Source organism: Geotrypetes seraphini, chromosome 5 (assembly GCF_902459505.1).
Source record: "Geotrypetes seraphini chromosome 5, aGeoSer1.1, whole genome shotgun sequence".
NCBI classification, from domain to species: domain Eukaryota; kingdom Metazoa; phylum Chordata; class Amphibia; order Gymnophiona; family Dermophiidae; genus Geotrypetes; species Geotrypetes seraphini.
The window spans coordinates 94897380-94910549 of NC_047088.1; the positions used below are offsets into that span (position 1 = coordinate 94897380).

At 48.4% G+C, this 13170-nt stretch overlaps 1 protein-coding gene across 1 annotated transcript in view; it reads right to left on the bottom strand.

Moving 5' to 3' along the window:
- Positions 1-1846: 1846 nt before the first annotated feature.
- Positions 1847-13170, bottom strand: part of CORO1A (coronin 1A) — a 99551-nt gene continuing 88227 nt past the window's right edge. The window contains exon 11 of the mRNA XM_033946178.1: positions 1847-2084. Within this exon, the coding sequence (XP_033802069.1) occupies positions 1980-2084 (105 nt within the window). The 3' untranslated portion in view covers positions 1847-1979. The remainder of the gene's footprint in view (positions 2085-13170) is intronic.

The following is a 13170-nucleotide window of genomic DNA, read 5'->3' on the forward strand; positions in this document are numbered from 1 at the left end:
TGGAAAATAGACTGATTTTTTTGTGTGCCCCCCCCCCCTTATGGTTAGAGAGAGAGGGAAGGGTTGTGTAACCCACAAGGGGGTAGGTCTCCTAATCCAGAAAGCACCCTTTGACTGTCCATAGCTCTAGTTTTATCTTTTCCCAGCTTTCCTCATCTTAGCTGGCAATAAGGGAGTTGGGAAGTGAAACCAAGGGAGGTCTTCCTTTATGGATAACTACCCTTGTATTTTAAAACTCAGAAAGCTTCAGGCTTTGCAGGAAGGAATGGCGTAGTGGTTAGGACAACAGCTTCAGCACCCTGGGGTTGTGGATTCAAATCTCATGCTGCTCCTTGTGACCTGGGCAAGTCACTCAATCCTTCAGTGCCCCAGGTACGTTAGATAGATTTTGAGTCCTCTGGAACAGATAGGGAAAATGTTTGAGTACCTGATTGTAAACCACTTAGATAATTTGATAGGAGGTATGTAAAATACCTAAAATAAATAAAAGATTGACAATAGCTTTTAAATATACAGTGATACCTTGGTTTACGAGCATAATTTGGTCCAGAAGCATGCTCATAATCCAAAGTGCTCATATATCAAAGCAACTTTCCCCATAGGCCATAATGGCAATGCTGACGATTCGTTCCACTACCCAAAAGGTTCCAAGGAACTGGGAGGAAGTGGTGAGGGGTGGCCCAGGGGTATGTACCTGTTGGGTGCCGGGTGCTGCAGCGCCGCCTCAAGGAAACGCCTCCTCCATCCGCCAGCCACTGGAAAACCCCTGAGTCCACACAGCACCACTTCGGGGGGGATACCTCTTCCATCTGCTGGCCAGCCTCCCACCCCGGGTCCCTTCCGCACCATATTGGAGAGCCTCTGAGCCCACACAGCCAAGCGCCATCCCACCTGCACGTTGCATGTGATCACGCACAGCGTTGATGATTGACATTGTGTGTGATCATACGCAACGTGCAGGTGGGACGGCATTCCGGCTGCGTGGGCTGAGAGGATCTCCAACATGGTGCGGAAGGCACCTGGCATGGAAGGCTGGCCAGCGGACGAAAGAGGCATCCCCCCTGAAGTGACATTGCCAGCAGCTGTAAGTGCTCGTTTATCGAGGCAGTGCTCGGTTTGCAAGACAAAAGTTTGCTGAGTGTTTTGTTCGTCTTGCAAAATACTCGCAAACCGAGGTTCCACTGTACTTCCCTATTATCATCAATGTGCTAGTCCCTTGTATGCAAGTAAGTGCAGGTCATGTATAGGCTATTGAAGATGTCTGACATTCCAGCTTTTGATTCTTGTAAACAAGACATGCAAAATTATATTTAGAATATAAAGGATTTGGTGGTGGTTCTGCCATTACATGCATCGCCCTCACACTGTCACAACTTAACAGTTTTTATACAATATTAACCTTGGATTGTATTAAATCAGAAAATAATAATCCTTAATAATATGAGACAATGCCCTAGTGTGTGGGAGGGCTTAACATCTTCCATCTGAACTCAAGGGAGTGTGCATATGGTATATCCAGGAGGAGTAATACAGAAAGTCTCTGATCTTGGAAGAGAAAACAACACTAACCCAACAGGAGCTTTCGTGCCTCCTAAGAAATTAGGGAGGGAAGGGACTGATAAGAGGTCTAGGCAACCCCCTTATTCTCTGCCAAATGAGTAGGTGAGGTGCGATTGATTTACTGATAGAATATTCTGCCTTAATGGAAAAAGCATCAAGACAGATCACAGTACAGATTATAATTTTGCTTAGTATTGGGGACTATACTTGAAAACATGACTGCTGTGTAGTAGTGACATCAGTAGTACAATGACTGACCTAAACTCAGAAGGATACTTTGTCTTCAGTCTGGATAACCCTAGTTTTTATTTTTATTATCCCACCAAACAAAAATAAAGTTTTAAAAACATACAAAGTAAATGATATAGTTTTAATAAAAAGATTAGGGAAGTCAATTATTTCTTTATCTTAAGAGGTCTTTATTTGCCAGTTCTCTCCTCCAGCTCTGTGATGCGTCTCTCTTGATCCTTCACTGTAGCCTTCAGCTGTTTAATCTCCTCTACCAATTTGTCCAAAGAAGAGTCCTGTAGCAATGTCAAAAGGTAGACAGGCCCTTACTTAATGCCAGGGCAACTGGATTGGATAAGTACACACAGAACTGTCTATTTCTAGACTTCCATAGTCAGGTTTTTTCCATGCTATTCTGCAAGGAACAGATAAGGGCAGGACTTTTTAAATAGGTGGCCAAGAAAGGTGATGACCCTGAATAGTGGCTAAGGAGACAGACACCATCCTTTTGAGGTAGGTGCCAAAAACAATCTTTGCCTGGTGTGTGGGTTTTTTTTTTTTTTTTTAAGTGACTGCTTTGGTTAGGGTAGTATATAACTCTCAGGTGTGAAATGCACTTGGAGAACAGCACAGCTCCCACTTGTAATAACTTTGAGGGACCAGAGTATAATCTCCAAGTTGTAAGGGCTTCTTAGAGAAGAAATAACAAAAATTTCCAAGCAGAAAGGCGCTCCTAAACTCTGAGGCACCTCTAAGATAGTACTTCTCAGCCATCTCCTAGAACAGGGATCTCAAAGTCCCTCCTTGAGGGCCGCAATCCAGTCTGGTTTTCAGGATTTCCCCAATTAATATGCATTGAAAGCAGTGCATGCAAACAGATCTCATGCATATTCATTGGAGAAATCCTGAAAACCAGACTGGATTGTGGCCCTCAAGGAGGGACTTTGAGACCGCTGTCCTAGAAGTAGACCTACCCAATTGGGTTTTCAGGATATATTCAATGAAAAGGCATGAGAGATTTTCATCCAGTGAGTCTCCATCTATAAAAACTTTTAATGACACTGCACAACAAAGTTTTTGCTTCCTGAACACTGCTGGGTGTTTCTTATAGAATTTTGGGTGCTGATCATGAATATTACATCAAAAATTACCCATCACGTACCATTTCAGAGAAATCTTCAATTTTGTCGTGATTTTTTCTTATATTTGGATGCAAACAATTTTTTCTCCCATAAGTGTCTTATCAACAACGGTTTGTGCCGCCTGGGTATGTCCATGCATAAAATCTAGCCAGGTTGGAAGCTGTTTTATGGAAGATGACATCCTGGGCATGTCTGGGCAGGTCTGAACGAGCTTGCGCTGTCTCACCATGCTATAATGGTGGCTTCCATACACCGATCCTGCTCATTTGGTTAATATAGATAGTCCGTGTGTGTATATAGTATCAGTATAGTAAAGTATAGTAGTATAGTAGCTGTAGCAATATAACAGTAAGTAAGCTTGATGCTATAGACGTTTTGGTGTCGGGCAATATGTCTCGTCGGTGTCGTAACAGCCGCGACACATTCTGCTATATCTGTGGGGAATATACACTTACGCCTCAGAGACGTTCGATGACTGCCCTTGTAAAGAAAGCCTATCATCTGTATTTTGGCTGCAAAATAGGTGATCAAGACAAGCAATGGGCGCCTCACATTTGCTGTGCGACATGTGCTGTTAGTCTGAGAGCCTGGCTCAGAGGTACTCGAAAGACGATGCCATTTGCTGTTCCGATGATATGGCGAGAACAGAAAGACCATGTGACGGACTGTTATTTCTGTTTGACTAATGTGTCTGGTTTCTCTGCCAAAAACAAGAAGTCAATTGAATATCCTAATCTGCCTTCAGCAATGAGACCCATGCCACATGATGACAGTCTTCCAGTTCCGAAACCACCAGAGGATTGGACCTTAGACGAACCAGATGAAGAAACTGCAGTGCAGGGTTCTAACAGTGACATTGACCCGGATTTTGAACCATCCTCATCAGGCGATCCACATCTGATAACACAGTCCGAATTGAACGATTTGGTCAGAGATTTGGGTCTGTCAAAAGCAAAAGCTGAGCTGCTAGGTTCGAGACTGCAGGAATGGTGTTTGCTATCACCAGGTACGAAAATTTATCCCAGGACAAGCAGGCAGCATATTCTTTACGCATGGGTGACGTCACCGACGGAGCCCACGGTACGGACCTTTTTACTAGAAAGTTCTAGTTGGCCGCACCGCGCGTGCGCGAGTGCCTTCCCGCCCGACGGAGGAGTGCGTGGTCCCCAGTTTCTTCATTTCCGCGGAGCGAAGAAGACGTGTGTTTTTTCAACAGAGTTGAAATCCTCCTTTTGCCTTCCCGCTCGCGTTATTTTTTTCGGTTTTTCACCTTCGGGTACTTTTTTCTTCCCAATTCCAAAAAAAAAAAAAAAAAAAAACCTTTCTTTTGTTTTATTTTTTCGTTCCTACCCCGGCGGGGCCTATTGCCACGATCCAGGCCTCGGGGTTTGATTTTGCGGAGGCCGTGTTTCCATTCATGCCCCCGCAACCAGGCTTTAAGAAGTGCCAGCGGTGTGCACGCCCGATCTCCCTCACTGACCCACACAATTGGTGCTTGCAGTGTCTGGGACCAGAGCATCGGGCGGACTCCTGCACCCGCTGTGCCACTCTTAAAAAGCGCACGTTGAAGAATCGTCAAATCCAACAGAATTTACTTTTCGGCACCGGCCCGTCTATGGATTCGACATCTTCATCTGCGGCACCGTCGAAATCGACACCGACCACTTCGACGCCGCCTGAGACGACGTCGGCGCCTCCGGCGCCAGGTAAGCCGGCTAAGAAGCCTTCCACCCTTGAGCGCCCTCCCACCTCGGGGACGGCACCAGTCCTCTCGGCTCCACGCCGGGCCAAGAAACGCTCCACTCCGATATCGGTGAGTGCCTCGTCATCGGCTCCCTCATCGCCGGAGTGTAGAGCGGCACCCAAGGAACCAAAAAAGAAAAAAGTGGTTCCGGTGCCTCCCCTGGATGACCGCATTGCGGCCATCCTCCAGGACAAGTTGCAAGAGCAACTCCACCAGCAACTTCAGCAGCTCTTACCATCTATCTTGGCACCGCTGCTCTCGGTACCAGACCGGCCCGAGCCCCGCACCGTCCAACCGGTATCCACTCCATTGGTACCTATGGACTCTTCCATGCCCATTCTCTCGGCACCGCACGAGCCAGTCGCCTTAACGACGACGGATCCTCCTCGGGACCGAGCAGGACACCGGTCTTCCCATGACCCGGACCGGCACCGGTCTTCCCAAGACCCAGACCGGCACCGTTCTTCCCGGGATCGGGACAGACACAGGTCTACATCGCCAGGGAATGTCTCGGTACGCTCAGGCAAGTCTTTGTCTAAGACTCACCACGCCGACCCGTCCACTCCGGTCTCTCGACACGCAACCACCGATGTCAGAGACCCGGACCTATGGGAAGAATCCCCCCCCGGTACCGAGGAGGATGCATCGTCGTCGGACGAAGAGCCTTCCGCACCCGAGACCACTTCCAAACCTGAACAATCTTCCTTCTCTAAATTTCTCAGGGAGTTGTCAGGGGCTTTGTCTTTGCCATTGGAATCTGACTCCAAAAAGTCACAAGCTTTCCTGGAGGCTCTGGATTTCGATCAACCTCCCAAGGAGTTCCTAAAGTTACCTGTTCACGATATCCTACGGGAAACTTTTTATAAAAATTGGGAGAACCCGCTAACTGTCCCTGGGGCCCCCCGTAAATTGGACAGTCTCTATAGGGTCATACCAATCCCAGGTTTTGATAAACCCCAACTGCCCCACGAGTCTCTCCTGGTAGAATCCACCTTGAAAAAGACTCAGGGCACCAGTGTGTATGCCTCCACCCCTCCTGGCAGAGAAGGAAAAACTATGGACAAATTTGGCAAACGGCTCTACCAAAATGCCATGCTTGCCAATAGGGCAAACAACTACTCCTTCCATTTTTCCTTCTACCTGAAACATCTAGTAATGCAACTCTCCTCCATGCAAAAATACATGCCGGAGCACAAGGTCCCTCTTTTCCAGCAGCACATCTCCAGCCTGCTTCAACTGAGGAAGTTCATGGTGCGCTCTGTCTATGACTCCTTTGAGCTCTCCTCCCGTGCATCTGCCATCGCTGTGGCTATGCGCCGCCTGGCCTGGCTCAGGGTCTCTGATCTAGACGTCAACCATCAGGACCGTCTAGCCAACGCCCCATGTCTGGGAGATGAACTATTCGGAGAGTCCCTGGATACCACCACTCAGAAGCTCTCCGCCCATGAGACCAGATGGGATACTCTCATTAAACCAAAGAAAAAGACTCCTCCTGCTCGTCCTTATAGGCCGAAGACATCATATCAACGCCGGTTCTCTGCCAGACCGCTCAACCCACCTGCACAGCAACCTAGGCGGGCCCGCCAGCACCAACACACCCAGGCTCGTGCCCAGCCTAATCAACCTGCAAAGCCTCTTCCTCCTGCCAAACCTTCTCAGCCCTTTTGACTCCTCTCTCCAGGGCTTAGCCAGTCTTCCACCCTCATTGCCTCTTCCTCAGCCAATCGGAGGCAGGCTCCACATTTTCTTCAGCCGTTGGGAGGTCATCACATCGGACCAGTGGGTCCTCAACATCATCCGCCACGGCTACTCCCTCAACTTCCAGACTCTTCCGCCAGACAATCCTCCCGTCGAGTCTGCTTCTCTCTCAACTCAAACCCCCCTCCTCCTGAGGGAGGTTCAATCCCTCCTCCTTCTCAATGCCATCGAAGAAGTACCTCCAGATCAAAGGGGTCAGGGATTCTACTCCCGCTACTTCCTGGTACCCAAAAAGACAGGAGGCCTTCGTCCCATTCTCGATCTCAGGGACCTCAACAAGTGTCTAGTCAAGGAGAAGTTCAGAATGCTCTCCCTTGCCACGCTTTACCCTCATCTCTCTCACAACGACTGGCTATGTTCCCTGGACCTCAAAGAGGCCTACACGCACATACCAATCAATCCAACTTCACGTCGCTACCTGCGATTCCAGGTGCACCATCGCCATTATCAGTACAAGGTGCTACCTTTTGGCCTCGCTTCATCACCCAGGGTGTTCACCAAATGCCTCATTGTGGCGGCGGCCTTCCTCAGGTCTCACAACCTCCAAGTGTTTCCCTACTTGGACGATTGGTTAGTGACAGCTCCTACGTCTCCTCTTGTGCTACAAGCCACTCAACATACCATCTCTCTTCTCCATCTACTGGGGTTCGAGATCAACTACCCCAAGTCGCATCTGCTTCCCACACAGCGCCTTCAGTTCATCGGAGCAGTTCTCGATACCACACTAATGAGGGCATTCCTCCCCTCCGATCGTCGACGGACTCTGCTCCACCTCTGTCATCAGGTGCTTCTTCATCACACCATCCCAGCTCGACAGATGATGGTCCTCCTGGGACACATGGCATCAACGGTGCATGTGCTTCCCTTAGCACGACTCCACCTCAGGACACCTCAATGGACTCTGGCCGACCAGTGGTCACAGACCTCGAATCTTCTTTCTCATCCCATCTCTGTGACATCATCTCTTCAGCGATCTCTACAATGGTGGTTGAACTCCTCAAACCTTTCCAGGGGCCTTCTGTTGCATCTGCCCCCACATTCCATGATCATCACCACGGATGCCTCCCCTTATGCATGGGGAGCTCACCTGGGAGACCTACGCACCCAGGGTCTTTGGACCCCACAGGAGCGTCGACATCACATCAATTTTCTAGAACTACGAGCCATGTTCTATGCTCTCAAGGCCTTCCAGCACCTTCTTTGTCCTCAGGTTCTGCTCCTGTGCACGGACAACCAAGTCGCCATGTACTACATAAACAAACAGGGCGGCACAGGATCTCGCCTCCTTTGTCAGGAGGCTCTTCGTATCTGGACCTGGGCCACGGCCCGCAGTCTCTTCCTCAAGGCGGTCTACATCCAGGGCGAACAGAACTCCCTGGCCGACAATCTCAGCCGCGTCCTTCAACCTCACGAGTGGACTTTGGATCCTCCCACGCTCCACTCCATCTTTGCTCGCTGGGGCACTCCGCAGATGGACCTATTCGCAGCTCCTCACAACCATCAGCTGCCCCAGTTCTGCTCCAGACTCTTCTCTCCTCATCGTCTGGCCCCGGATGCATTCCTTCTCGACTGGACGGATCGGTTCCTCTATGCTTTTCCTCCTCTACCTCTGATGTTGCGGACTTTATCCAAACTCCGCAGGGACGGAGCCACCATGATCCTCATAGCTCCCCGGTGGCCTCGTCAACACTGGTTCTCCCTTCTACTTCAACTCAGCTCCAGGGAGCCCATTCCTCTGCCTGTGTTTCCTACTCTACTTACACAGCAACATCAGTCTCTACTACATCCCAATCTGTCTTCCCTCCACCTGACAGCTTGGTTTCTCTCGGGCTGACCTCTTCAGGAAATCTGTCTCAGCCTGTCCGTCTCATTTTGGACGCCTCCAGGAAACCGGCCACCCTCCAATGTTACCATCAGAAGTGGACCAGGTTCTCCTCTTGGTGCCTCCGCCATCATCACAATCCCACCTCCTTAGCGGTGGAAACTGTTCTGGACTACTTACTCTCCCTGTCCAACGCAGGCCTCAAGTCTACCTCAATCAGAGTCCATCTCAGTGCCATCACGGCATTTCATGAGCCTGTCCTAGGAAAACCTCTCACGGCTCACCCTCTGGTTTCCCGATTCATGAGGGGCCTCTTCAACATCAAACCACCTCTGAAGCCTCCTCCGGTCGTCTGGGACCTGAATGTGGTTTTGTCTGCCCTCATGAAACCTCCCTTTGAGCCACTTGCCACAACTTCGCTCAAATTTCTGACATGGAAGGTTCTTTTCCTCATTGCCATCACCTCTGCCAGGAGGGTTAGTGAGCTTCATGCACTGGTTGCCGATCCACCGTTCACTATTTTTCACCATGACAAGGTGGTTCTGCGCACCCATCCAAAATTCCTTCCAAAGGTGGTCTCAGCTTTTCACCTCAACCAGTCCATTGTTTTGCCTGTGTTCTTCCCGAAACCTCATTCACATCCCGGAGAACAGGCATTGCACAGTCTTGACTGCAAGCGTGCCCTGGCTTACTATCTCGATCGTACAAGGGCTCACCGCTTGTCCCCTCAGCTCTTCCTGACCTTCGACCCGAATCGTTTGGGTCGACCGGTCTCTAAACGGACGCTATCCAACTGGCTTGCAGCTTGCATCGCGTTCTGTTACGCTCGGGCCGGTCTGTCACTAGACGGTGCTGTCACGGCCCACAGGGTAAGAGCTATGGCCGCTTCTGTTGCTTTCCTCCGTTCCACACCCATTGAGGAAATCTGCAAGGCGGCCACCTGGTCCTCAGTTCACACATTCACTACTCACTACTGTCTGGATGCTTTCTCCAGACGGGATGGGCACTTCGGCCAATCTGTACTTCAGAATTTATTTTCCTAATGGCCAACCATCCCTCCTCCCTCTTTGTTAGCTTGGAGGTCACCCATGCGTAAAGAATATGCTGCCTGCTTGTCCTGGGATAAAGCACAGTTACTTACCGTAACAGGTGTTATCCAGGGACAGCAGGCAGATATTCTTACGTCCCACCCTCCTCCCCGGGTTGGCTTCTTAGCTGGCTTATACTAACTGGGGACCACGCACTCCTCCGTCGGGCGGGAAGGCACTCGCGCACGCGCGGTGCGGCCAACTAGAACTTTCTAGTAAAAAGGTCCGTACCGTGGGCTCCGTCGGTGACGTCACCCATGCGTAAAGAATATCTGCCTGCTGTCCCTGGATAACACCTGTTACGGTAAGTAACTGTGCTTTATGTGTTTCGAGACCGGCATCATGATATAACCAAATTTTTTGCACAAGTCGACAGTCTCTGTTTCTGTTGTGACATTGAAGGATTGTTCTCGGTCTTTGGTTGTGATCACAACCCGGAAGAGTGGCGTCTTTTCATTGATTCGTCAATGTTAAGCCTGAAAGCTGTTCTGTTGCACAATGGCAACGTTTATCCTTCAGTACCTGTTGGCTATGCAGCACATATGAAAGAAACATATGAGAATATGGAAATGTTACTAAAGTATGTCCAGTATACCAGGTATAACTGGAATATCTGTGGAGACCTCAAAGTCGTTGCTCTGTTACTAGGACTGTAGCTTGGCTATACAAAGTACTGCTGTTTCATCTGCGAATGGGACAGCCGAGACAGAGAGTCGCACTATTCTAGAAAGAACTGGCCACTCCGTAAAAAGTTAGTTCCAGGACAGAAAAATGTAGCACATGAATCGCTTGTTGACCCGACAAAGATATTTTTGCCTCCTCTTCACATTAAACTGGGACTCATGAAGAATTTTGTGAAAGCAATGAACAAGGAAGGGGAAGGTTTTCGTTATTTAAGACAGATGTTCCCAAGAATAACTGATGCCAAGATCAAAGAGGGTATTTTTGTTGGCCCCCAGATCAGACATGTTATGAGTGACAAGCGATTTGAAGATCTGTTAGTTGGGCCGGAAAAAATTGGCTGGAAAGCCTTGAAAGACGTTGTTGACAATTTTCTGGGCAATTACAGAGCCCCAAACTACATTCAGCTGGTAGACAAACTTCTCAAAGCATACAAGAGAATGAAGTGCAATATGTCACTCAAGATTCATTTCCTCCATTCACACTTGGACTTCTTCCCCGCAAATCTCGGTGCTGTGAGTGACGAGCACGGTGAAAGGTTTCATCAAGACATAGCTACGATGGAGAAACGATACCAGGGCAATTGGAATCCGTCAATGCTTGCCGACTATTGTTGGATGCTACAACGTGATGCACCAGACACTGAATATAAAAGAAAATCGGGAGCAAAACACTTTTAATTCTGTTTCATTTAGTCGCTTGTGCGAAACGTAAACTTGACTATATATTTTATTGTCAGTAAACATAAAAATGTCTATTTCTCATAGTTCTTACGTGATGCAGTAAAACCAAAACCATATTTGAGCATACCAAGTTGGTACCTGTCATAATCACCAAAAACTTTTCAGGAATCAAGACTTAACCAAAAAATTGTTGTGCAGTGTGATCAATCATTGTGTTAATCCTGGCTGGGCCTACTTCCCAAGAAGGGTGAAATGCCTTAGAGCAGGGCAGGATTAATTCGTCGAGGGCCCCTAGGCACACAAGTACACCGTGCCCCCCTGCCCCACCCCACCATGCGCCCAGGCGAAAACAGGAAGCTGTGTCAGAGGGAAACTTTGGGCAAGCAGCACCACTTGCACAATTATAGTTCCGTTGCCTTTCTTACCCATGTTGCTTGCTTGTCTTACTTTCTGTAGATTGGTGGGGGGTTGGGGGCCCGCATTGCCGATCGATGCTGGAGGGGCCCATCGCCATTTGGAAAAAACAGTGTTGATGCCCTCCTTCATCGGGCCCCTCTGACCATTTTGGGCCCTAGGCACGTGCCTACTTGGCCTATTGGTTAATCCTGCCCTGTCGTAGAGCAGTGTTTCTCAACTCGGTCCTGGAGTACCCCCTTACCAGTCAAATTTTCAATATATCCACAATGAATATGCATGAAAGAAATTTGAATATAATGGAGGCAATGTATGCAAATCAAGTTTATACATATTCATTGTGGATATCTTGAAAACCTGACTGGAAAGGGGGTACTCCAGGACCAAGTTGAGAAACACTGCCTTAGAGGAGACTAACTCCCAAGCTAAAGAGGCTGGATGAGACTATTACTGTTTCTATGATAAACAATTTTATATGGGAATTTCATTATGGGGAAAAATCAGGGGTCTCAGTGTGTGTTTCTAGAGCAGGATTTTTCTGGTAATTTTTATCCTCCGAGAAATAAAGAGGCAGAGACCATATGGGACAAAATATGCACAGGGTTTTCTAGGTGCTATGTTGTCAACATCACTTCTCTGGTTCAGGACCACAACTCTGCTTCTATGACATAACTCACGGGCTAAAATGTTTTATAACCCACTGTCACAAGGTAATAGAAGTGGAAAACCAACAAACAATATCATGAACAAATTCCCCCTCAATGTGTCTTCAACATAGAAACCTAAAGGCAGATAAAGGCCAAATGGTCCTTCCAGTCTGCCCATCAACACTGATGTCATAACATCTATTAAAAAGAATTACGCATAGCTACAAAATCTATATATATAAAATCGGAGGTATGTATGTATGTGTGTGTGTATGTGCCGCGATCACGCAAAAACGGCTTGACCGATTTGAACGAAACTTGGTATGCAGATCCCTCACTACCTGGGGTGATATGTTCTGGGGGTCTCGCGGCCCACCTGCACACATGGGCGGAGCTACAAGCAGAAAATCAGATTTCACCCATTCAAGTCAATGGAAAAAATGTAAAAAGCTGTGGGACCGATTTGAACGAAAATTGGTATGCAGATCCCTCACTACCGGGGGTGATATGTTCTGGGGGTCTCGCGGCCCACCTGCACACGTGGGTGGAGCTACAAACAGAAAATCAGATTTCACCCATTCAAGTCAATGGAAAAAATGTAAAAAGCTGTGGGACCGATTTGAACGAAACTTGGTATGCAGATCCCTCACTACCTGGGGTGATATGTTCTGGGGGTCTCGCGGCCCACCTGCACACGTGGGCGGAGCTACAAACAGAAAATCAGATTTCACCCATTCAAGTCAATGGAAAAAATGTAAAAAGCTGTGGGACCGATTTGAACGAAAATTGGTATGCAGATCCCTCACTACCGGGGGTGATATGTTCTGGGGGTCTCGCGGCCCACCTGCACACGTGGGCGGAGCTACAAACAGAAAATCAGATTTCACCCATTCAAGTCAATGGAAAAAAATGTAAAAAGCTGTGGGACCGATTTGAACGAAACTTGGTATGCAGATCCCTCACTACCTGGGGTGATATGTTCTGGGGTCTCGCGGCCCACCTGCACACGTGGGCGGAGCTACAAACAAAATCAGATTTCACCCATTCAAGTCAATGGAAAAAATGTAAAAAGCTATGGGACCGATTTGAACGAAACTTGGTATGCAGATCCCTCACTACCTGGGGTGATATGTTCTGGGGGTCTCGCGGGCCACTTGCACATGTGGGCGGAGCTACAAACAGAAAATCAGATTTCACCCATTCAAGTCAATGGAAAAAATGTAAGAAGCTGTGGGACCGATTTGAACGAAACTTGGTATGCAGATCCTTCACTACCTGGGGTGATATGTTCTGGGGGTCTCGCGGCCCACCTGCATACGTGGGAAGGGTGGATTCACCCAAGAATGTATATGTTCTTGCTCCTGGAGGTGAAACTAAAAATGTTGTTTATAATCAAGTTTTGT